Source organism: Perissodus microlepis, chromosome 7 (assembly GCF_051167445.1).
Source record: "Perissodus microlepis isolate ML-2025 ecotype Zambia chromosome 7, ASM5116744v1, whole genome shotgun sequence".
NCBI lineage: Eukaryota > Metazoa > Chordata > Actinopteri > Cichliformes > Cichlidae > Perissodus > Perissodus microlepis.
The window spans coordinates 53153052-53179199 of NC_140467.1; the positions used below are offsets into that span (position 1 = coordinate 53153052).

The 26148-nt window shown below is 38.1% G+C and overlaps 1 protein-coding gene across 3 annotated transcripts in view; it reads left to right on the forward strand.

The window, feature by feature from the left end:
* The window catches only part of clip1b (CAP-GLY domain containing linker protein 1b), a 47669-nt gene that overhangs the window by 682 nt on the left and 20839 nt on the right, over nt 1–26148 (forward strand). For 2 of the 3 annotated variants that reach the window (XM_084935928.1, XM_084935929.1), the window contains exons 2-15: nt 2897–3086; nt 3796–4176; nt 5356–5489; nt 5749–5873; nt 5994–6195; nt 6276–6473; nt 6653–6756; nt 7892–7952; nt 8747–8851; nt 12302–12463; nt 12763–12858; nt 16735–16792; nt 16876–16973; nt 18691–18765. In XM_084935928.1, coding sequence (XP_084792054.1) covers nt 2978–3086; nt 3796–4176; nt 5356–5489; nt 5749–5873; nt 5994–6195; nt 6276–6473; nt 6653–6756; nt 7892–7952; nt 8747–8851; nt 12302–12463; nt 12763–12858; nt 16735–16792; nt 16876–16973; nt 18691–18765 — 1908 coding nt within the window. In that variant the 5' untranslated portion in view covers nt 2897–2977. The remainder of the gene's footprint in view (nt 1–2896; nt 3087–3795; nt 4177–5355; nt 5490–5748; nt 5874–5993; nt 6196–6275; nt 6474–6652; nt 6757–7891; nt 7953–8746; nt 8852–12301; nt 12464–12762; nt 12859–16734; nt 16793–16875; nt 16974–18690; nt 18766–26148) is intronic. The other variant, XM_084935930.1, reaches the window with a different exon arrangement.

Here is a 26148-nt window from a genome sequence, read left to right on the forward strand (position 1 = left end):
CTGGGCGGGGGAAGACCTCTGAAGTAATGTTACCTGCACAGGATTTCTCTTCAGTGTTGTGAGAAACGATTTAGTGCTCCAACTAAAAAGGTCGACCTAAATGAGTGCACCTATGATATACTTTTATTACCATGGACAGAGCAGGTACGGCTCACGGTGCCGGTTGCTACGGAGACAAGGCTGCGTTAAGTCTTTGGTGGCCCAGGAGGAAAACTGGTGCCCCTGAGTCCCATTAGATTTGAGTTAGAGTTAAACATCTGTTTTTGGGAATAATTTAACAACATTTGCCTCCATGAAGCTATTATGAAGCTATTTTTCGAGTTCTTAAAGATTTCTTATCAGTTATATTTCTCCATCTAAATATGTCCATTGTGATGTTGTCATTTCATATAAAAAGAACATATTCTCCATCATCTTACAACCAAGAAAGTAGTAATTAGATTTTTCTTTATAACCCAAACATCATCTTTGGAAGTTTTTAAGATACTGGATCAAATTAACACATAATCAAAAAGCTGTCGGGAGCTAAGATTATTCATAAAAACTTGTCACCTGTATTTTCATGTCTATACAGATGGTGCTGGTATTTGACTGTGACGTTTAGGGAAAATCTCCCACTGGCCTCTGTTTTCTGTCTGTTCTGTTCTGCACTTAATTTAATTATAATTATTTAAAGGAGGTTTGTTGATTCATAATCCTGCTTTAAGGCAATTGAACGCTGTGACTGTGGACCATTGATTTTTCAGTCGAGTTCTTGTGTACATTTTTTATACCAACGTTTTCATGTCTGTGAAGGTTCTCAGTCATCCAGGTCATCGTAGTCAAAGGAGCTTGCAAAGAAAAGCGTCTGGACTTCTTTAAGTTTACTTGAAGACGTTTCACCTCTCATCCGAGAAGCTTCTTCAGTTCTAAGGTCAAATGGTGGAGAGTCCCAGATATAAACCTAGTGGGAGTATCCCCCCACAGTATCCCTTCCCAGACGCCTTAACGCCCACTCACATCCTGGGCCATCTGACCTCAGGAATTCGCATGATAAAGTGGGGCCAGGTTTCACAATGAACACACCCGAAACTCTGGCTGATTGGGACCCACACCCAGTTTCACACCTTGGCTCAGGCGATTAGAAGATCATCAGGGGGTCCTTTTGTCCCTCTGTGGGGGGATACTCCCACTAGGTTTATATCTGGGACTCTCCACCATTTGACCTTAGAACTGAAGAAGCTTCTCGGATGAGAGGTGAAACGTCTTCAAGTAAACTTAAAGAAGTCCAGACGCTTTTCTTTGCAAGCTCCTTTGACTACCAACGTTTTCCTTTCCTTGAGGCTTCAGCAAAATAGATCAATGGAAGGCCCAAATGCGTCTCTCAGGTCCTATGTTAGGAGCAGTTTTTTTTTTGTTTGTTTGTTTGTTTTTTTTAAAGGACACTGCACAGCATGCTGAGATATGCCATGTTTTTTGGCTATAGCTATTTGGGAATAACCTTGTTATTGAAAAAAATACTATTTTATGCCTGTCAAACTGTGTTATCTTTGGTATTTTTCATAGATTTAGCTAAAGAAATGTGAAAAAATTATGTGTTTTTGCAACTGGGTGTTAGTAACAAAGTGCTATGACAAACTATTTAAAATTGCTCTTTTGCTAAGTTGGTTCATCCCTTGACTCAGGTGTCTTTTACATACTTGAATGATTCATAGGTCAGTATTAAGTAGCAGAGCACTTCAAAAATTACAACAAAGTCTGGCTCCTTGGAAGCACAATATAGTCTATGTTTGATGTCAAACGCTAATTTTGTTATTTAGTGACTGGCGTCTAAGCTAATACAACTCATCTCACCCTGCCCATCTCTTTGATAAGAAGATTTTGTGAACGGTTTGTTGAAACCTTTTACAAAATTGTAACATTTTGTAAAAATGTTGAGTTTTGGTTAGTGAAAGGTGAAAATCTGTCTTTTCAGGTTGGGCCATTATAGCATGTGGAAACACACATCTGAATTTGACATATAAATAAATGGTGTAAAACATATTTTTTAATATTTAAAACGTTGTTGTCCAGAAACACTAGTCGGTAAACCTGGGGTAGATGTATGGCTGTCTGAAATAAACCATTTTACAACCAAATAAATCAACACATTTTGTCTTCCAACATCCTGAAATGAGTTTTTACCTTTAACTTCCATCCATGAACATCTAGTGCTTGGTGGCTTTAGTCTCTTAGCTTTAATGTCCAAAGACGTTCTTGTTGTAGTCAGTGTGAATCATATACCTTATGAATTAAATGGTAGCAGAGATGTTTCTACTAATGGGCATGTGAGCTGAAACTGGAGACATACCATGTGGTCAGCTGAATATGACAGTGATTTCACAGATGATAATGAACAGCTCTGTAATAAACACTGGGCTGTGACTTAGTGACATACAGTAGGAGGTGTTGAGACAAACTGAGGCCTCACTGAGCAGAGCGACAGCTCTCACTGAGACACTGATGTAATTGTGGGGGTTGTAGGCCTCCGTGAATGGGCTACAGTCACACATGAAAAGTCCTAAGACAAGAAAGAACACAAAATATTTAATAAGGCATTTTTGATGCTGATTAACAAAAAACACATTCAAAATAACCAGAACTATTTAGAATTTAAATTTAAAATCTATCTTTTTGTATAATAGTTTAAAACCAGTTTAGACTTTTACAATTAAAAAATGAAAACACATGAAATTGCCTTGATATTGACATGTCATCTTTTTATGTCTTAATGCATGCTCAGTCATCCAGGTAAGGAAATAACCAAAAGTTGATTATCTTAATCTGGATGTAGCATTATCAGTGTCATCTTTATTGTCACTGTCATCTTTTTATATTTGTTTTTGTTGAGGATACATTCTTCTTTTCTTTTTGCCAGCTCCTGTCTATCATATTGTGACCGTGTCAGGTGGTGGGGAAGGCCTAATCCCTCATCTTCAATAGGCCCCCCCCCCCAGCCATGGACAAACAAGGAGCCATGAGTACATCAGGCAAAGCCAGTGGGCTAAAACCCCCCAGTAAAATAGTCCGTCCCTCCGGCGTTCCATCACGGACATCACCATCATCTGGTAAGAAGCTGTTGAAGAAAACACCCCCAAGATTGTGTCTGTTTATTAAAGTGTCTAATTCTGTCAACAAGAAGTGTCATGCTATCGTTTTATCTGTTTGGGCCGTTCTTAACTACAGAACTTATCAGTGAGTTTTCTCAAAGTGTGCTTTACCAAAACATGGACCTCCATGTGTATTTCTGTATATAGTATCACTAAAGGTGCTTTTCTTTTTAATCATCTACATCCTTAAATCAGTCTTTGGATGATTGTTATTTGGATTCAACATTATTTATGAAGCGAAAATAGAGAAAGACTACAAGAAACACAACATGTTTACCGCTGCAGATTTTTTTTAGAATACAGATTGTATTAAACAGATCATACTGACATTTCTCACCAGGTACTAATCCCCAAACAGAAGCATTTTTGGGGGTTAAATTTCCCTAGAACTTAATCTGTTCCTCGTACTACTATGGGTGCACCAGTCCAACAACTTTTCCAACTAATTACAATATGATTCCTTGGATTCTGACTTGGTGTTTATTAATAATTTAATAAATAATAACAAAACCAAGGAAAATCCAATAAATAAATGTGATTTTCCTTGGTTTTAACCTAATTAACCTAATTATTTTTGGCAAAAAAATGCACCTTTTAAATCTAACTATAAAAAAGTAATATTTAAGATTATTAACTATGGTTTATTAAAACATGATTCCAACTGCAGGTACCTCGAAGCCAGTTCCTCCTGAAAAGTCCCCTGGCAGTGTGACCTCACCAGTCCAAGATGGAAACACAGACTTTAAAATTGGAGAGAGAGTCTGGGTCAACGGCAACAAGCCTGGCTATGTGCACTTTGTTGGAGGGACGCAGTTTGCTCCCGGCCAGTGGGCGGGCATTGTGCTGGACGTGTCGATCGGGAAAAACGATGGCTCTGTGGCAGGGGTCCGGTACTTCCAGTGTGAGGACGGACGGGGGATATTCACGCGGCCTTCAAAGCTGTCCAGAACAGCACTGCCAGAGAAGGAGACGAATGGAGGCCGGGCCAGTCCAGCACAAGGAGTCTCCGCAACAAGCGAGGCAGCACCTGCTGGCACTACTTCATCTAGTAAGTTTATTTGTGAAAACATAACAGGGTGGATAACTGTGCTTTACAGACCAAATATTTTCAGAGATGCCCTTATCAGCTTTGTTAAACTTAGGGAAAGACTTGTATCTTAGCCTTAATGTTGCACAAGAGCCATGCTCCACTATCCTCTATCCTTTAACATTGATTGCTAATTGTGTATCCAGCTCAGGCAGAGGACACAGGAGGACAGATGTGTGTGTGTGTGTGTGTGTGTGTGTGTGTGTGTGTGTGCGTGCATGTGTGTTTGTTTCTGACTAATGGGTTTAACAGCAGATGGTTAACATCCACTTTAGCCATTTGCTTATTCTTAAAATTCCCTTATAGTGGTGCTATATTTAAGAGATTTTTTTCCATGTTGTCAGGGTTACCTTTGGATGTAGTTTGAAATTTGAATGTTAGTTTGATCACTCAGGGTTAAGAGGGCGACACACATGCCTCAAGGCCACCACAGAGGCTAGATTCCATCCCAGGCCATTTCCTGCGTGCTGTTCTCCCTGCTTTCTCTCTCTCTTTCTCTCCTTTCTGTCCTGTTCAACACTAAAAGTTAAATGTACAAAGATACATTTTGGAAAATAACTGACTAAAGTAAAATAAAAATTAGTTAGATAGTAGAAGAGAAGATAAACTTCTTAATGCCAAGTGTCTCTTGGCCCTCTTACCTTGAGTACCTCTCTCACAGTCATTGTCCTGCTTCAATTCAACTCACTGTTGCTGACTTAGAAACTTTGCCATAAACTTTTTTAAGCACCTAGCTAAAAGTCTATAGGTAGTAGACTACTGCTCTGCAACAAGGATCTTGGTCTCTAAAGATACAAAAAAAAAGTAACAAACCTTCTGCTGCCTATAGCTTTTTCTCTGCCTTGTTATTTTAGGTAGACACACAGTTGATTTCACAGCCATTTTCTTTACCTTATGTTTACAATGAATTTGTCAAACAAATTAGCAGTTTTAAAATCAGACTTTGGTCACATCACCCCACCTCCAGCTTTAACAGCTTTAAATAAAGGCTGTTGATCACAGCCAGAGACTGGAAGAAACAAAATAGCATTTGGGACATCTCACAGTTTAGCTTCAGTTAAGATGTTCTTACAAAGTGACTGACAAATGTGGACCCTGTGATCGTTCTTGTATTTGTTTTTTTTTTTCTTCTTCCTTCAGCTCCAGGCACCGGCATTAAGACAGGCGGAGCACTTAACCGGATCCTGACATCCAGTGAGTCAGTGTCCAACCTCTCCGACCCAGATTCCACGAAGAAGAACAGAAGGGAGCTAAGGCTGGGAGACCGAGTGCTGGTAAGAGTGACTGAATCCACTGTGACGGCTGGCGTTAGGGCAGAGTATCAGTGATGTCGACATGGAGCCTCACAGAAAAGTTTATTGCTACACTACTCAGTGCTTTTTTTTCCTAGGGCTGCTTGTGTAAATGTTTCAGGTTCGATAAATTGCTTGCTTCACCTTGAATAATTCCACTAGATTGAAGCCCTTATTGTAAATAGAAAAAAGATAACATTTTTAGATAAAAATGAATTTGCATGAATTGTTTTGTGTGTAGGTTGGCGGTACCAAGGCAGGAGTGGTGAGGTTTCTCGGAGAGACAGACTTTGCTAAGGGAGACTGGTGTGGAGTCGAACTAGATGAACCTCTAGGCAAGAATGATGGCGCTGTTGCTGGAACCAGGTAAAGAGCACAGACAGATTTTTAGTTTTTATTTGCATAGCAAATTTACAATACTTTCAGCTCTGTCTGTAGTACATATGACAGAGGATAATTGCATAGTACAACCTGTCTCCTCCTCAGGTACTTCCAGTGCATGCCCAGGTATGGCCTGTTTGCTCCAGTTCACAAGGTGACCCGAATTGGCTTCCCCTGTACCACCCCTACCAAGGCAAAGAGCTCACGGAGGAGGTCCATTCTCAAAAGAAGCCCCAGCGCTTCCTCCATCAGCTCCATCAGCTCCGCCACCTCCTCAATCAGTGGGAAACCCAGCCGAGCAGGACTGGTGAGATATCTGGTTAATCTGCGTGGTGCATGATTTAACATCTGCAGTGTGATTCACGAGTGCTTGTGTCATTTTTACAGCTGACAGAAACGTCAGCTCGGTACGCTCGTAAGATTTCAGGCACCACAGCCCTGCAGGAAGCTCTGAAGGAGAAGCAGCAGCACATCGAGCAGCTGCTGGCAGAGAGGGACCTGGAGAGGTGCGAGGTGGCAAAAGCAACCAGCCATGCAGGAGAGGTGCAGCAGGAGCTGACTCTGCTGAGGAAATGCCGGGATCAGGTGAGACACATGAACAGTTCAGAATTTCAGAATAAATAAATAAGAAAATAAAACAATATCACATTTTGAAAATGGCATCCGTAGGTCAAACAAAGTGTGGTCTAACTGTCACCACCATCTAACAGCTTAGTGTAACTTACTTGTGATGTGTGCACTCGTGTTAATTCTGTATGCCGCAGTACGCAGTGGAGATGGAGGCCAAGATGGATCAGCTGCGGTCGATGGTAGAAGCAGCAGATAGAGACAAAGTGGAGCTGCTCAACCAGCTGGAGGAGGAGAAGAGGTGGCTGACTTGACTTTACCTATAACCAGCTCCATATCTATATTCTGGGACTTAAGAATAGCTTTGCACGATAAGCAGCATTTAGGCAAGAGTGGGAAGGAGTTCTTTCGAGGATGACTGGGGACAAAATATGGAATTACTAGATCTATAAAAAGCTTTGTTTTATAGTACACTGGTACCCAGGGCAGCTGGGCCAAAACAGTAGTGATGTGTTGCCTCTTCATTGTACCCTTTTAACTTCTAGCAGCTTTGTTTTGAATAAATTTTAATCAGGAAAAAGTATAATAAACTGACTAATACCTATATAGTACCTTTTTAAACACTCAAAGCTCTTTCTGCTACAAGTCTCATTCACCCAGTCACACACAAATTAATTTTTACAGCGCTTTTATCTACACCTAAGCGCTTTCTCCCATTCACATAAGCAGACTTCATCCATTTGATCCACTGGGGGCAGCTTTGGGTGCAGTATCTTGCCCAAGACAGCAGGAATCAAAGACTGATCTGTCACCTGGTTGGTGACCTGCGACCTCACCTGAGCCACAGCCTAAACCTGTACAAACCTATACACAGAGAGTTACATCTTAGTCCAGCTGAGAGGTGAGACAAGCATGGGAATCTTTTCCTAAGTCCTTAGGAAATTAAACTTGCTTTAATTTAGCAATTGCTTTTACATAGTAAAAGCTTTTTAGCTGTAGTTTGTGCATATGTCAACAGAGAATCAAGCACCCATTAAGCTTTTAACAGAGCAAAGATATTAGCAAAATAACTTTAATTTTGCTGTTAAGATACATTTTTTACCATTTAGGATTTGCTGTCTTCTAAATAGTCAGTTTTTTTCCGGATGAGCACTGTCAGTTGTAGCAGGTAGATCATTCTGATTGTCATCGACATGACAACGATACCGTCTGACCTGAAATGCATACTTTGGAAATGCCTCATTTAATACAAGAGGGAGAAAAAGAGCAGCATCCTGTTTTCACAGAGAAGGTTCTCTCTTTGAAATAAGAAGGCTGCCAAAATGACTGGCAGTATCAGCTTGTTCCAGCTCTTCAGTAAATCTGTAGGGTTTTAATGACTGAGCCACTTGTGTGTTGTGATTTTAGAAGATTTTATTATTGTCCCTGTTTGACAGGAAAGTGGAGGACCTACAGTTTCGAGTAGAAGAGGCATGCATCACCAAGGGAGACCTCGAGGTAAATGTGGTTACATAATCCGATTCTCAATTAAACATGTTCTCTCACTTGTCCTATTCACCCGAGCTGTCTGCCTCTCACTGATCAGGCTGATACTTCTTTAATGGAAGTCTGGTATGATTTATTGACACCAACCAAGATGAATAGTTTATCATCACTGTCAACTCGGCGTTCCACTGAGTGACATGTTAGTTTGATTTTCACTGTGATTCCTGACTCTTTTTAATTCACAACTTATGATGACACCATAAAGCTGATGATCATTTTCTTCCAAAAAATGAGAAGTTGATTAAATCAGACTTGCTGCATAATGTTTTTGCCTTTCCTGCACTCTATCAATCATTTACTTTTTTTTTGGTTCAGACTTGTGTTCTATTCCTGCTCTTTTCATTTATTCATCTCAGATTTTTCTACCCATCTGCAGCACTTAAATTACCATTACTCTCATCATCTGTTTGTCCACATGTCTGTGTTTGAATGCCGCTTTTGTCTTCACTTTTTTTTATGCCTTCATCGTGCATGTCTTTTCTGCATCTTTCTCACTCCTGGATTAGTCTTGTTCAATTGCTTCATGAAATGGAAACAAAAGTATCTGAAAGAAAGAGATGATCACAGTAACTAACTCTGGATACTCCAAACAAAAAAGCTGAAATGCTGCAAACCATCAGTGCTTTTGTACTTCCTGGTCTTCTCTTTAAAGTCTTGCCTTCTTTCTGTCTGTGGCACAAAGCTGGCAGCTCAGTGTTCGCATTGGTGTTTGTTTTTCCTCTCTTCCTGCTCTCTTTTACTAACAGACGCAGACCAGGCTGGAGCATGCCCACATAAAGGAGCTTGAGCAGAGCCTGCTCTTTGAAAAGACCAAAGCTGAAAAACTCCAGAGGGATTTAGAGGACACTAGGGTAATTCTGGCAGTTGTAGTGCCACAGCCTTTTTCCCCCGCTAGACTTAATAATCACAACTGGAATATACTGAAGGAACTGCAGCATGCAAACACCATGCAAATTGTCCACAGCCCTGCAATAGGGACATTAACATTTCATCTGCTTTGAGCTTTCCAGATAACCCATGTTTATTGTTTATACTAAACAATATACATATGTGCATAAAGCTTTATTAAAGGATATTTTTTGGAGATTATGGTTCTTTAGACTTAGTTGGCTTTAAAGAATAAGGGTGGAATCCTTCAACATTTTACTCCTATCAACAAATCCCATGAAAAGAGCAAAATCAAGCATTTTTGCATGATTTTGTCTCAGAAAGTAAGCCATCAACATCCTCCATTCTATATCTCGGAGTGTCCTTGAGCAAAGTACTGAGTCACAAAACAGTGTGTCACAGCTGTGTGAGTGCTTGGTAGCTAGAAAAGTGGTGTAAAATGCAGTCTGCTTGAGAATACTGCCTTGTCTTTACCAGTAACATTATTACTCCTGTAGATGTCATCCTTCACAATAACTCACTGATGCATAGCATCAAAGAAACAAAGGATCAGTCTTGTTGTTTGCACAGATTTGCCTTTAATCATATTTTTTCTTTACAAACTTTACAATCTAACAATGTAGAGATGTCAAAAATATGTTGCTTTGCTTCATATACATTTTAATTCCGAATATTGAAACCAGTTCCGTGCCCTATCATTTTTATTCTGTAAATAAAGGTGTGTGGGCACGATTTCGCAACAATTTCAGGACAGTTAGCTCATTAAATCGGTGATGTTGTCCTTTCCCATACGTAGCACACAACAGGAGATAGTCCACTTCAGATGTGCTCTTATGACATGAACTGTTATGTTTGGACTATGTGATAGAGTATGCAGGAGGTGTAAGCAAACATTATCAATGTAGGGAGCTGACAGATGAAAGTATACCTATTATGCTTATTGTCAATGTCATGTAATTATTCCGGGACTCTACTAGAGTAGTTTTGCATGATTCAAAGTTGAAAATAATTTACATTTATTTTATGCTGGGTCCTGTTGCAACTGGTCACTGTTTGAAACAATGTTAACAACTGTTTTGGTGTCCTTCTCTTTAAACCCAGCTTTTGTGCTCCTCACAAACCTTCTGTTTTAGACTGGGGGTCTGTACCTGAAGGCCCTGAGATGATCATATTTCAGATATCTGATGTCTGAAACCATCAGAGCCCTGGACAGCAAACAAGTAGTATGTGTTTGAGCCTTTCACTACCTGACCTTTTCATGGGACTTGCTGACCTTAAGATAAATGTAGAAGACTCCCATCCTATGTCTTTTAACCTGAAGCTCTGACATATTTTTGATGAGTCAAACGCTTCTGTAGTAAAGCAATAAATTCCCATTTGGACCAGGTCTTCTGCTGGTTGTTGGAACTTTGCTGCAGATCTGCCACCTCTCTGTCCAGTGGGAGTGGAATTTTTTCTTATGAATGAATGTTTGGTTTGTTTTAGCCAGTTGTATAGCCAAAGTTCCTGATGTAATCTCTCTCTCTGTGCAAAGGTCTTAAGCCATCCCTCATCTCTTTATTATTAAAACAAGTGCAAACACACATGGAAATACAGTATATAAGGCAAAAACAGAGTTTAGACCATTCTTACAAGCTTTAAAGCCAATATTTGGTATGACCACCTTTATTCTTCAACACAACCTGAACTGAAGTCTTCAGGAATATTTCTCTAGGCTTCCTGAGGGACATCCTAAAGCTCTAAAAAATTTTTTTTTACATTTTAAGATGATCACACTGCTTCAATATTGTAATGTTGCGTTCTGAGCTATGGGGAGGCCAAGCCGGGACTCATAGTGTTCCAGTGTGTGTGTATTGCATTGACAGTGTGTTTGCCATGCTGAAAAATGTAGCATTGCCAATCAGATGGTTTCAAAGTAGTATTATGTGGTGGATCAAAATCCATTTATAATTACATTAACTTTGACAAGATCTCCAACATCACTGGCTGAAATGCACCCCACACCGTGACAGAACCTCCACCATGTTTTACAGATAGGTACAACAGTGAGTGTTGCTTTCTCCTGACCTCTTCTGTATGTAATATCAAGGTTTTAAAATTTGGATTGATCACCATCCATAAATCCAGTTATTGTGTAATTTACCATACTTAAACCTTTTCCTTCTTTAAGAATGGCTTCTTGACAGTCACCCTTCCATTGAGACCATTTCTGATGAGGATTTAGTGAACAGTAGATGAATCAACTGAAGGGGCATATGCATCTCTCAGGTCCTATTTTAAGTCTTTGCTGGATTTTTTTCCTGCTTCTTATTGACATGACATTCAGATGCGTTACTTCTACTGTAGTTTTTGGAGCTGCCACTTCGTCCTTTCTTCTTTACGTGTCCATTTTCCCCAGAACATTTTTTTAACGAGACTATGCACATATCCATATGCCAAGATGTAGATATATGTCATATGCTAAGGTTTAAACTAATAGCTTTTTGGGAATCACGTTGTTTCAGTAATACAATTTTATGCCTATCAAACTGTTATTGTTGCCGTTTTTTTATGGGTTCAGGTAAAGAAATTGAATAAATTGTGTTTTTGTGAAAGATTGCTTGGGATTTCCTTTGAAAATGGTGAGGTACAAAGAGTTGACTGAAAATGTGGGCAAAAGTAGGCAGAGTTCAAAGAAGAACTTTGAAAGACCTCCAGAATGCCTGGAGAAATATTGCTTAAGACCACCTTAAAAAGATCTAAGCTAAAATCTAAGCTTTGGAAGGTTTGGAAATGAGGGTTGGCTCAAGATTTTTGTACCTGTACTGTATAATGAAAAGTACAGAGGCTACTTACATTACATTTGCCAAAAGAAAAAAACATTTACAGGGGTAAATTGCAATAGCTGTAGTTGTAATAAGCATTCTGTAGTGTCTATAACAGGAAGAAAATTCAGCGGTTCCCTTTAAAGCGCCATATCTTGAATATGAAGATTTCATACATTTCGACACCGTATTTAACAAGATGATAAAGTTGCAGAAACTGTCATAAACAGCAGCTTTTAGCTGTTTGACTGTGGCTGCTCCATCACTTTTTTCAGTCTTTATGCTAAGCTAAGCTAGCTGCTTGTTTTAGGTTCATGTCATGTCATGGTGACATATCTTACAGATTCTGTCTAATTGATTTCTGACCCACGTAGATAACCGTAGGCTCCCTAATTAATTAGGTAAGTATGAAAAAGGAAAATGAGGCTATAAATTAATAATTGAATTAATGTGTTTCCCTTACTTATGTGACTGTAAAGTAAGTGTCTTTGCATTTTGGACAAACCAAGCAAATGATTACATATGAGCAGGCACTACTAATCTCCTCTCTCATGCCCCCTGTCTCCTCTTTGCTCCATAACCTCCTCATGACTCTGCTTTCTGCTGTAGGTGGCCACAGTGTCTGAGCGCTCCAGGATAATGGAGCTAGAGAGGGAGGTGGCAGATCTCCAGCTCAGGCTCCGGGCGTCCCAGCAGAAGGAGGATGCTGTGTCTCTGTCACAGCAACAAATCAGCAGCCTCAAGGCACAGGTTCAGTCTCAGGAGAAGAAGGTTTGTAGAAAGCACCAGAGAATTCTTGACTATGGTGTTTTGTTCAGCGATTCCTGTGCCACAGCTTTATAAGAAACATAATTGCTTGTTGTGTTAGTCATCATTTATCATTATTATTGAAATTGTTACATGATGGTAAAATCAGAAGAACTGGTATAACACTCTTCATTCAACCCACCATCTAGTAAAATGTGATACTCTGTGTGGTCTGTTGAAGTTACTGTGATGATGCATAATTTATGGCTCTATACAAATATACATGTGTATGTTTTATGGTTTATACTGTGTGCTTCGAACAGATCAGTGAGCTGAGTGTTGACTTGGAGAGCAAACAGAAAGAGCTTCAGTCTGTACAGCAGGATAAGACGTCTTTGGAACAACAGCTAACCAGTCTGGTAAGAAGGAAAGAGACTCTGGACATAAATAAATACAATACACATGTTCAGAGAAATGACAATGTACTGTAGCCCATCTTTGAACTTGTATACTTTACCTGTATGTCAATAATAATGGCTTTTAAAGTGATACATCTAAGAGAACGTAGATGAACATAGCTCTTTGTTATGATAACTCACATTTACATTATTTTTTACATTGGTCTCAATTATTAATATCTAACTTATTGTGAACTTTTCAAGCAAGTATATAAATATAAAAGGCCTAAAAATATTAATAGAAAATTATTTAAAATGTACAGGTTGGCTGACATAAAAGCAGAGTGTTGCGTTTTTATTGTAATAGCACTTATATTCTTCTTTTCTGACACATACCTCACATATTATAATAATTTAAGAAACTTAAAATGAATAAAACTAAAACAAAAGGAAATAATTTTAAAGTAGAAACCATAGAACTTAAACAAAAATGAAAAAAATCAGAGAGCATTATTGCCAATAAAATAGCTGTCATAACGCATTACAAGTCAGAAACAAATAAGAAGTACACAAAATGAGTGAGTAGGTGGAGAAAGACATAGGATTTGTGAGGGAAGGAAATTATTAGATCAGCCCCAAAACAACAAAACTGCAGGCTTGGAGATTGAGGAAACAAACCATCTATAAGAGAGACAGTCACGCATAACACTACTTGTAGTCTGGATTGAATACAAAAATCATTTGAATAATCGTATAAATTCTTGTTTTCTCAGTACAATTATTGATTTAAAAAAATTCTTTAGACCCTCCCTAACTTGGTAAAAATGAAAATGAAAAACTAGTGAGGATTAAACTAGATTAATAAAAAATAGATGCAAACTCAAGACAGTGTGAGGAAAGTGTTACACATTATTGAACAAATTAAAAAAAAGGAAAAAGCTATTCTACTCAGTTTGAGTGCTTTTGATTGGATTGACTCGGATTTTCTTAATCTTGTAATGAACATATTTAGTTTTAGTGAAACGTTTGCATCCAGTCTGTGTATTCTTCACTTACAGCATGGACAAACGTTAATGGCAGTCTGTCTAACTCCGTAACATTACAATGAGACTGCTTGCTTAGCTAGCCCATATTTCTGTAGTAGGTGAGGAGTACAAATCAAGTTTGTGGATGGATGATGTACAGGTTGTGATAATGGACCCAGGCTCAGGCCTGCCTCTCCTGATGAAAATTTTGGAAATATATGGGATGTATTCAAGGTATGTCTTTAATATATATAAATCCAGGTCTTGACATTCAACTTTACCCACACACAGGAACTAACTTTAACTAACCTGTAAAAACGACCTGTGACCTGTAACCACCTGTAACAACCTGTAAAAAGCATATGACATTAATTACACTTGTATCAATAAGATAATATTTGAAGAAATTGGTCAAGACATATAGCCAGTGGGTCAATTTTTTTTCTAATTATATGGTGGAATGTTATTAAACATTTCCAGCTTCAATATGAAGTTTGCTTGGAAGAGCAGCAAATGATCCTGAGTTTGAATCAGTGATGCAAGATCCTAGATTTGGGCAGTATGCATATTATTCCATTGCCCCTGTGTGTAAGATTGTTAAAAAGTGCAAGCTCATTCATTTTAGAAACTTGAGCCAGACATATCGCCTTGACAAATCTAAGCACATTGTACACTGCAAACTATGTTAAATAATTATGGGAGAAAGAACTGAGCATTAAAATATCTGAAGATATGTGCAAACTGCCTGGGAGACACAATTGTCCTCCACCAGTTCTTGGACTTGGAGACACTACTGTTGAAAAAATTGATTAGATTTTTTGTCACTCCTAAACAAAGGTTGAAGTAAAGTGTCACCCATCTAGGCTTGCTGGAAGGAATGTTGATCATGCCCATAAATTTTGACTGGCACCTTTGTCCTACCTGTTTGGAAGGAAGTAACAACCATTATTTCTTAAGTCTTGGGCTTTAATGTTTGTAGAACTTGGTTAGATCTTAGATCTTGGTTATAACCCTAATGGACTAAGCAGTGCTGACAAAAATAGCTTCTGGAAGCAGCATGCAAACAAGCCATTACAAGACACTGGCTTCAGAAATTGTCCTACTGCCACACTGTCTGTTAATATTTTCAAACATATACATTATATGGAAGAAATTACTTCTATACCGCTCCAAAAAGAACTGGGAGAAAAAAAGTGGGAGAAATGGTTAGTTATTTGGCCTTTGAGACAAATTGAGAGTTTTTTAACTTCATATTTGCCAGAATTTTTATAATGTGTAAAAACTAATTGGGGAAAAATAAAAGTTAAACTGCTCTGTTTCCTATTTTATATATATATATCCTGATTTTACAAATCAATGTAGGTATTTATTTTTATTTTGAACTACTGACTGCAGTAATTGCATTCTTAACACTTATATATTAGGATCAGGATTAAAATTAATTTTAAAATCTTGATTGTGTATTATTTTTTTCTTAATGCAATTATTGTGATTATGTTAACCCTTCAAAGCCTGACCCATAAAATAATTTTATTAATTTTATTGATCTTTTTAAATAAACTGTTTATTAAATCTTGTGACAAATGAACTGCTTTTAGTTGTTCATTGTTAAAAAACTACTTCTTAAGCTACCTGTGGCTTACTGTATGAACTCAACAAACACTACCTACTGACAGCTTATTCAGTTTGCTTACTGACAATAGAATAGAATAGAACAGCCCTTTATTGTCATTACACATGTACAATGAAATTATGGGTGCTCCACGCCAACTGTACAGGAATGCAGGAATAAATAACAGACAGGAGAAATATATACAATACAATATATACGCTATACAAAAGGACTGTATACAAAACAATAGAGAGGCAGACATTGGAGAAGAAAGTGCTTGGAAGCAGTGCAAAAGGTCTGAGTGTGTGCGTGAGTGGCCTGAGTGATGAGGCATCTATAAAAAGACCACAGATGTTTGGCTAAAACAAACAAGCGATACAGCTTTCTCATCCTGTTAACCCCATTCAATTCAATGGCATTTAAATAGAAAATGGTGGTGTCAGGATATAGAGCACATTTAACTCCTAAATTTGATCTTTTAACTTTGAACAGCAATTACTACTTTGACATAAGGCCTGTCTCATCAAAATAGCTGGAGGAAGTTTTGGTGTAGACATTTAAAAGGTGATCATCTAGCTGGTACACAGGATGAATAGATTGTGATTGTTTAGTAAGTGAATATTATATTGTCATCGCTCACAAGTGTGCATATATAATAAATGAAAATGCCAGACCTATTGGGAAACATCTCTAAAGATTCAAAGACAAGAAAATTAATATGTTCCATATGGAGCAAGCATGAGGAACACATGGAAATAATTGTGCTGTATAATAAAAGAAAGAAATCCTCAGTAACTGTTGCTGTATTGATGTACAGGGCTATTTACTTTGAGAATTAACTCTAAGTAAATATGCAAGTGGATATTTTGGCAATTGTGCCAAAAATCAAGAAACATGAATCAATCACAAAAATAAAAGTTACAATTATTATAGTAATGTTTTGGTCTGAATTGTCACAATAATGTTACAGAGTCAGTCATATTGCTATTATCACTGACAGAAAAGCAAGAACATGAGTTGTGCTTAAACTCTTCAGCACATCTTCCAAATGAAGTGCATGTTTGTGCGGGTGGTTCGTGGAGCTGTAGCTTCGTCTTATTTAATTTAATTTTGTTTGTGAGGATCGTTGAGAGCAGAATTTCATCCAAAAACCTTGTATGCTTTCTGGAGCCAGTCATTATTCCCTGGTTAGCTCAAGGTTCAAGAATGCTGCTGTTTGAGTGATTAGCTCGTGGTCAAGCTGATGCCTCTCCATTTCAGAGAGAAAAGCTTGAGACAGCTGAGGAGGAGAACAGGAAGGCAGCAAAGACAATGCAAGGTAAACATATCTGCTGTATATCTGCTACCTTTATTCTCATTTCAGTGACTGATTTGTTAAAGCTGCTATCTCTTTTCTGTTAGGATTGGAGCAGATTGTGGAGCGTTCAACGAAAGACTACCAGACCCTGAAGGAGGAGAATCAGTCCAGGGAGAAAGAGCTGAGGGCCCAGCTGACACAGGTAGGTGTGCACATGTACAAAAATACACTTATTCAAGAGGTTCAGTTTGACGTTACTCACTTTTGATTTTCATTAATATTTTATTTTGGTTTTTTATTTTTTTACTGTATTACATTTACAGTATACCAGAGTTTAAATAAAGCATTGTATTTTGGTTTTTGTGTGTTTTGCGTCACACCACAAATGGCACTGGTTTCACAATTTTTCTTTTCTTTTGTCTTCATTTTCTTTTTCTTTTTTATGTATCATCTCACTCCTCCTTTCTGTGGCCCTATTCATCTTCCATACACAACCCATTGGATATACAGAGTATATACAGAATTTAGATTGCATGTTGTATTTTTAAACCATCTGTTCATTTGACTGTAAAAGCCCATACCCACAATCCAAACATTTGTCCTAACACCATACAAAAAAAAAGAAATATTTAAAGTAATTTCATAGTAATTCTCTAGAAAGAAAAGTTGGAAAGATATTAACCCTAATTCGATACAAATTACTGATAAGTAAAACGGTTCATTTAGCAATTTATTGTGACTGATTATCTTGGTAATTTGGGCATTTTAATTGAATTTATGAGTGAAATTGTACATCTTGTAATTTCTTATAATTTTATTGCCATGAAATTTTGTGTGTGTGTGTGTGTGTGTGTGTGTGTGTGTGTGTGTCTGGTGTGTTTGTTGTGTTTGGGGACAATAAAGTTACCGTTGACTATTCACAGTATTATTTCCATAAATTTTGAGAGGAATTACAGTTGTTGCTTTTTTTAGAGAGATAGTTTTAAAGAGCTATCTGTTATCGTTAAAGTAAGGCACACTACGCATGTGGCCGATCTCTAGCCACATATACTGTATAAAACGCAATTAGGTGAAATGACAACGCCCATATAGGCAACAATATTCAAGATGGTGGGGCAACATGGCGGCTTCCGCAACGTGGCACCTGCTCCAGATTATGAAACAGTGCTACAACAATTCCTATAGAAGACTTTTGTTCCTTTACTACTTTTACATTCCCAGTGGTCTCTTTTTTAGATTTTTGGGGTTTTTTTTTTACACATCAAACATGGTGGGAGAAAATGTATAAATGCAGCAATGAAAAATTGAAAAACTAGACTGTTTTTCCTGATAATGAATATCTGCTGAATGCATGTAGTCTTTTTTTCTACTGCTTTTGTTTCTGAAAGTAGACCGGACAGTTTGCAGTTCTTTCTTCCCTAAAGCCACAGCTTTCATACTTCTGTTCATGCTTCAAGAAACCCATTAGAGATTAATGTAAGGGTGAAACAGCATGAGAATCTTGAGGCTGACTTTCCTTTTTTAGCCAACATCTTTAATGAGCTCTAATCGCTCTGTTCTATTAATAGAGTACTGTTTTTAAGTGCTAATATGACTCTGTTTGACTCTGTACTTAGTTTTTTTTTAAGTGGTTTGTTTAGTTATCCAAAACAGAAACAAGACTCAGGGAAGGTGTATGCATTAACTCTACAGTGACTAAATCTACCACAGTGTGTGAGGTGCACTCTACCTGGTAGCTTTTTTAACCCAAAGTGTCATTTAGTGAATAAGTAATTGAAAATAGTCATTAGTAATTAATGAAAAAATTTGTATGTGAACTTTTTTATACATCCAGAGGGAAAATAGGCTTGTTGTTAAACATGTGCATTTCTTTCTGTACTATAACATACATCTCATGCTGGCTGCATTATATTTTCCAGGCCACTGAAAAGTCAGAGAGGTTGGCCTTTTCGCTGGAGCAGTTGACCCTTGACAATAGGACACTGGAGACACAGGTGAGCAGAGGGCTTTCATTGGAAATATGTGGGATGATGTTTATCACCTGTGGATACTGTGGATACACACTGCTGTGACTGAGGTCAACACAATGGTTTTACAAGTTCTATTCTATCCCTTGTTCTTGTTATCTTCTCTTTCACCAGTGTTAGCTGTTAGCTGAGCCCTGCCTCCCTGATAGTTACTGCACTTGCTATGCTACTTTGTGTGCACTGATCAGAGTTTACAGAATGGTGGCAAAATTACCATAGAAATTCCAATACGTTCAAGCAGTTTCAAACCAAAGCAGTTTCTTATTTTGAGCCATTGATTGTGTCACCCGACATGATGACTGTCTCTAACAGATGTTCTTGGCTGCAGCTAATCAATCAGTTGAAAATATTTTCTATAGCTGTCTTTATGTTATTTTTTTTATTTTTTATTAAAATGCAAAAATATTGCATATAGGCTTGATGGTGACAAGATCGAGGCGACAACAACGTTTCCCAAAATAGCTTGTAAAAGCATTGCCAAATATATTTTAAAGTAATGTGTTTCATCTTCAACATTGAACGGATTCCTCTATTAATAGACTTTTGGAATGAAGACTAACACCGTTTGGCTGTTGAAACAATATCTCACATTAGCCTTTATGCTCCAGCAACTGCAATTGCTTGAGCATAAGCCTTTTGTAGGGCAGGTCAGAGCTGCTTAACTATATCTTGTGCTGCGTTCCATTTGAAGTGGGAAGTCCTACCTTTTAATTTAAATCAACTGGAATGCCCCCTTGAATTGTGCTTCTCACTTAAAAAGTGGGAGAAGCCTCACCAACCCCAACTTTGTAACATAGGAGTAGTTCATGTAAACACGAGCAAAACTGTGTTAAACAGTGTGTCCTCCGGATCTAATTTTTTTTTTTTTAATTATTATTTACACTTTTTAAAAAATTATTTACCCTTTATTTTGGTTTTCATAATAATTAATTATATGTCCAAATTGAAATGAAATACCAGTAATTCTTCATGAATCTAAGAATTTAATTAATTTTAATCTGTAGTCTCTGGCAGGTTGATGGCATTTATAACCAGTAACGAACAGTCAGAGCTACACCAGCATCTAAGCATTGCTTCTTTGTGGCTGCTGTTTGTTGCATGAAATTAAAATAGCAAAAACTATCAACTATGACACAGTGGATGTGTTAGTTGTAAACAGTTCCTTTAATTATTAAATTATGCATTAGAGCAGCAAACACTCTTTAATCCATCTCTGACCCTTTGCTGTTGGTATTGTACAGTTTCAGTGTCACATGCTTGTGTTCTACTTCATGTCGCCACAACCCCGTGAAAGAACTCGCACATGCACATCAGTTCAGCTTCTGTAGCCTGCAGGGTTTTTGTTACATATTCACATCAACATTCCCACACCGACCGCATGTGATTGGGCCAGTCATCGCATTTAATCAGCCACCCATGAAATACTACAGTCCATCCCTCTTGTTGTATTTCCTCCTTCTTTGCTTTCCTGTGTTTGCGACTTGCACTTTCAGCTGTAACTTTATATTTTTGTTATCTTATACTCAGCAGCTCTCCTCCATTTGCACTCCACATGCAGAGGATCATTCACTGCATGGCTCTTGCTCAAATAATGCACGTTCATCTTTGCTATTTGTCAGCTTGCCTGTGGGCTCCAGATGGCGAATCTCCTCACTACAAAAGAAATGCACAGGAGATTAGAGTAGGAAATGAAAAATGAACATAAACATGCTTTATGTTTGACATAAACTATATAATTTATTGGCCCAGCATTTTTCCTACACACTTTGATCAGCACTGCAGCTGTACTCTCCCACTGTTTTACAGAGAAATACTGAATGAATTTGAACACAACTTCCTTTCTATACCGTTTGTTACTTGATGAATTCATGGATAATTAAAATACCATCCTATTGGTGTAAGCAGAAAAAGAGACACTTAAATTAACATTATAAGAACATGATTACATATATAATCAAAGTTGTATGTGCATACTGATGACAAGCAAGTTATGGCTTGTTTCTAAACCCCTGTTACTCCAGTGGCAAGTTTATATACTTGAGTCAACTTAAACTGAGTATATAATATAACACCAGCTTGGCATGATTTAAGTCATCTATGACCCCTGCCTAATCTCCATTTTTTTCTGTCCTCTCTCCCACTCTTTCTCTATGGGAAGTCTGCTCTCACTTTCTCTCTGATTCTCTAAAGAAGGTTTTATGGTCCAGGAGAGGTAGCATGTTTGCTCTCCGCTTAGCTATATTTAACTAAAGCTAAGCTAAACAGCAACACAGCAACACTAGATATGAAAAAACACTAAAATAAAAATAAAAAACTGGCAATTGAAAAAGACAAAAAATAACTGAAATATCGTGTGCTTATGAAATATCCGTAGTTTTAGTCTTTGTCAGTGTGCTTAAATGTGAAGATAGCAGGTTGCTGCAGATAATTATTGTGACTGAAATATCGGCACTACATGAAGTGTTATGTTTGTATTATAATACCTATTCTAGACTTCTTAAGTCTTGCAAAAATACCACCCACATTATAATAATTGAAAAGCTAAAACTAAGACTTAAACATAAAACTACAATGTTTCTGCTAATCAGTCATCAGCAAGTTTAAATTGACAATTCAGTGTTTTATTCTACCATTGAGACATGTTGAGCTTTGGAAATGGATACATATTTTTAGCTAAGGTCCATTTGGTGTCAGTTGTCTCTAAAAGGACGAAGGATCCCTAATAATTTAATAAATATACAAATTAAATTTCTACATAGATTTAACTACGTAATATTTTCTATTTTAATATGTTGTACATAATATTTTATGCAGTTTTTGTAAAATATTTTTTGTTAGTCATTCTAAAGGTTAAAATCGAATTTTACCTTGTTGGTTATTTATATAGTAAATGTTAGTCATTTTGAAGTTACATAATTAGAACTGTGAGCACTCAAAATAAGCACCTCCTGCACAGTTCAACTCCTCTTTGTGTAAATTATTTAAGCTTTCATCGATGACGTTTTAATTCAGTATAAACGTTACATTTTGGATGCTTTCTTTCTGTTTGCCAGCACTGCTGGCATGTATCAAATTCACGTGTGTATATTTTAATTCCAAATTTTTTGGTAGCTGCAGGAGGGAGAAATCTGACTTTGTGCACTAAAACTAACACTCATGTGATCAAGCAATTATTCAGCAGAGATGCTCTTACGTCTAGCTCCCTTCTCCACTCACCCATGATGCTGTAGGTAGTGATGTAACACTGCACATGTCAGAGTGAGCTGCTCTGTGTGTGTGTGTGTGTGTGTGTGTGATGGCAACATTACTTCAGTATAAACAACTGACCTGAGATCAGTCTGTTTTGTGTTGTGTCCAAGTTATTATAGTTTTTTTTTTCCATTAATATCTTCATTGAATTAATTCCTACTCTGAGCATTCTAATATGTATACAGAGATGAAAAGTAAGGAAAAAGAAAAAAGGGGCTGACTGCAGATCATCTTAATGTGCAGTTCTCTAATTAAGCATGTTATTTTTTGTTCAGCTACCTAACAAATTTAAAAGCACCAAATTAAAATCACAAGAGGCTTTTTATAGACAGATCCTCAGGAACACAACACAGAGGTCGTATCACTTTAGATTACTTATGAAAGAGTCCCAAATATTCTGAAAGAGTAGCATTACCTGTTTGTGCGTTTGTGCTGATATGCTGTGTTTGGTCTTCACTGAGTATGTTACTGTGCATTATGGCCAACTTCATGGACATCTTCATTTTAGACTTGTCTGTGTTGCAGACATCTTGGGGTTTGTTCAGTTGCAGCTTTGAAAACCTAATCTGTGCTGTCATGTGTGAGAGAAGAGCCTTTTTCCTGGGAAAACTTCGGGAAAAAAGACATACTAAGCTTTTGTTATCACTTTTAACATTTAACATGCTTTATGAGACCTGTAGAGTCTGAGATGTTGCAGTTTCTCTGAATATTACAGTCTGACCTTTGAATACATTTTTTTGGGATGTCCATTCTTAGAAAGATCAAGATCACGGGTGATGTCTTTCCTTCTTGGCATTGTGTTAACACATGAACTAAGTGCTTCAGTCCAGCAAACTACCAAAGCTCATACTAATCCCACTCTTGCTGATGATCAGTTAGTTCATTTGATTAGCAGCACCTGATTGTTACTTACCCTTTTAATTCCTATGGAAACAGTAAGGATCTACTTCAGCTTTGTTTTAAGACCTTCTAAGGAGCAGATGCTGTTTTTATTACAACCTGAAAAACTTGAAATAGGGCATACTTTCTTTTCCACATGACTGTACATAGCATACATTGTTACATTTGAAAGGAAAATTGTGTGGCACACGGTCCTGTAAAGACTAAAGAGTACTGTAAATAACAGGGTTGGAGCAGATCTGCTTTTTAAACAGCATGACTCCATTTCTAAATTACCCTGGCCTCTCTGTCTGCATCGTGTCCTGTAAAATATAGATTCATACTGGCACATTATAGACAACATGAAACAATAATTCTGATATTTTTGCCGTGTGCCATTATAGACAAATACCCTCATAGCAGACAGGTCTGGCCTGGATCTGGTGTCAAGCCGGCACTGCTGGCTGACGTCTGGCATGGTAAGTGGGCCAGGCCTGGCGTAGATGGCACTGTTTATGTAATGGCATGCCATATCTGGCCCGATTGTGGTGTGGTTTATGTGGCCCAGGCTCATAGAAAACAGGTCTTCCCTGGATACAGCATCAAATTGGCACTTCTGACTGACTGGTGTCATGGTAGGGTGTATGTCAACCAGATGTGGGCCAGGTCTGGCAATGATGGCACTATTTATGTTCCTGTTTTCCTGTTTTAGTTGGAAGACCCAAATGCCATGTTGCAATACTATACTGCTATGGTAGCCAGTGTTTCAAATGCAGGTTTGACAGGTTTGTGAGTGTACACTTTATCCAAAACCTAGTGAGGGTTTACTCATGTTTACCACTTGGTGGCTGTAGCTCAGGAGGTAAAGCAGGTCACCTACTGATCAGAATGCTAGTGGTTCGATCCCTGGTTCCTCCAGTCTGCATGTCAAGAGTGTGAATGTGTATGAATGTAGTTAGGAAGCACTCGGTTTAGAGAAAGTGTGTGATTGGGTGAATGTGGCATGTTGTATAGAGCACCTGGAGTAATCCGGGAGAGTAGAAAAGCGCTACATAAGAATCAGTCCTTTCACTGTCTGAACAGAGTTTCGTCATCTTACTTTTGCACTATTATGTTCCGGCACATTGTTGTTATTACATGGCTTGACTGAGGTACACATTAGGCTGACAGTTTCAGCTCTGGCCCCGGAGGGCCAGAGCTGAAACTGTTCTGGGCCAGCACAGGACCAGCAGTGTGTCAGCAACTGGACTTGTGCTGGCCCATGTATGGGCCACATCTGGCAAACCAGATGTGGGCCACCAAAGGGCCGTCATTCTTTGTGGTATGTGGGCAATGTGTAAGCACATTGTGTGGGCCAGATCCGGGCCATACCAATTTTGCTATGTGGGTAATATTTAGGTCCGACCATAAAGACAAATACACCACATTTAAGTAAAGTGCAGTAATTTCCTAACTTAGTACATGGAAAGAACATCTTCATTTCAAATAAATGCTGTTTTACCATTTAAACCGTAACATGTAATAACCTAACATAAGTATTTCTAATAATAAAAATAATTCTACATGTAGATGCATTTCTTTTCTATTAGCTGGTTCCTAAAGCTAACGACTAAAACTATGGACTGATTGATTTGGAATCAGGCATTGCTGTTTAGACAGTCTGGTCATGTGGATAATGATTGGCTGCAGCCCTAGTTAGATTTCCAGAGTATCCATGCTATAACACATCACTAAACGCAAGTCTGGTAGAATGTGCATTACATGTTGTTGCAGTCTCCAACTGAGGGTTCAATCTGAGATGCTGAAATTCACCATGAATGAATGGTCAACATTCTCATGAGTGTGTGTGCATGTGGTGTGCACAAACCAGATTGTGAGCTGCAGAAAGGTGGGGGGGAGTCTGAGGAGGAGCTTATTTAGGCTTACATAATGGAAGTGCTAACCTAACCTGACTGTGTGTGAGAGAGAGTTGTACAGGCGACACGCTCTCCATTTCTCTCTCTCAGTCGTGCACAGCAGGGTATGAGAGCTGATGGTTTATTGATGCCTAGCGGCTTGTGTTGGTGTATGCATTTTATAGACAGAGTGAGAGGGGAGGCATTGTCACAACACTGCTGTCGTTTAGCGAGGGAACGCATCTGAAATCCAGCAGTGGTAAGCTGTGTAGGTATGGACATAGCTGCTCTGCATCAGGGTTACTCCAACAACCTCTATTCGCCTCACTACCAGGTAGGATCATTCGTTAGATTTTTTTTTTTTTTTTTTTTTTAGCACATCAAACTGAGAGGAAAACCTTCAGTGCTGCAGTCATTTTCTAATACAGTAGTATCTCTTGGTCATTGTAAGCAGGTGAATGATCCTTGCCTGTGCCTGTAACCTATTGGATAATTTTGTATTTTGTGCTTGTTTGTGTGTCTTCATGTGTTTATGCATTCAATTTGGACATTATCATAATAGAATTAAAAAACTCTGAAACTCAGCTGCAGTTAATATCACAATGTGTAAATGTGCAAATGGAAACATGCTCTAAAAGGCTAGCATGAGGTTTTTATAATGTATTTATTTTCTTTTTTGTTTCAGCAAAAACATAGACTTCAAAGTCATACTCGTTAATTAATTATTGACTGGCGCTGTTCTAAAGCAGCTGATATCACAGTGCTGTATGTGTCCGAGAAGCGCTTTGAAGCTTCAGGAGTGATTTCAGATGTGTTTGGAATCTCTGCCATGTGACTCAAATGGGAAACAAAAAAGTTTTCTTGCAGTGAAGTTGAAGGAATAGATCTTTCTGGGGCTTTTATTTTTAGTTCCAGCCCATGCTGCTGTCTGCTTGCCTCTTTGGTCTGCTGGTGTATTTTAGGTATTACCTCTGGTCTCACTCTTAATGACCCAGATATTCTTTTTTTCTTACTGCAGTTTTCTTGAATGCAAACCAAGGAATGCAACGATCATTTGGAACAAGATGTTGAATATATCTTTGTGTTTTGTAGAGCTCAAAAATGTTGCTGGAATTTAAATAAGGGAGACAAGGAGAGAATCAAACCATAGACACTCATGTGTGTGGTCACTGTCTTAACCACAGCTTTGGGGATTATCCCAGCCAGTAAATACCTTGATAATTGATTAGATGGGGATTCAGATAAATTGACAGTCACTACTTTCAGCTTCTGTGCTTTATGGACTGTTTTTCACCTTTGCTTTCATTTTTTTGTGAAAGAAAGATTA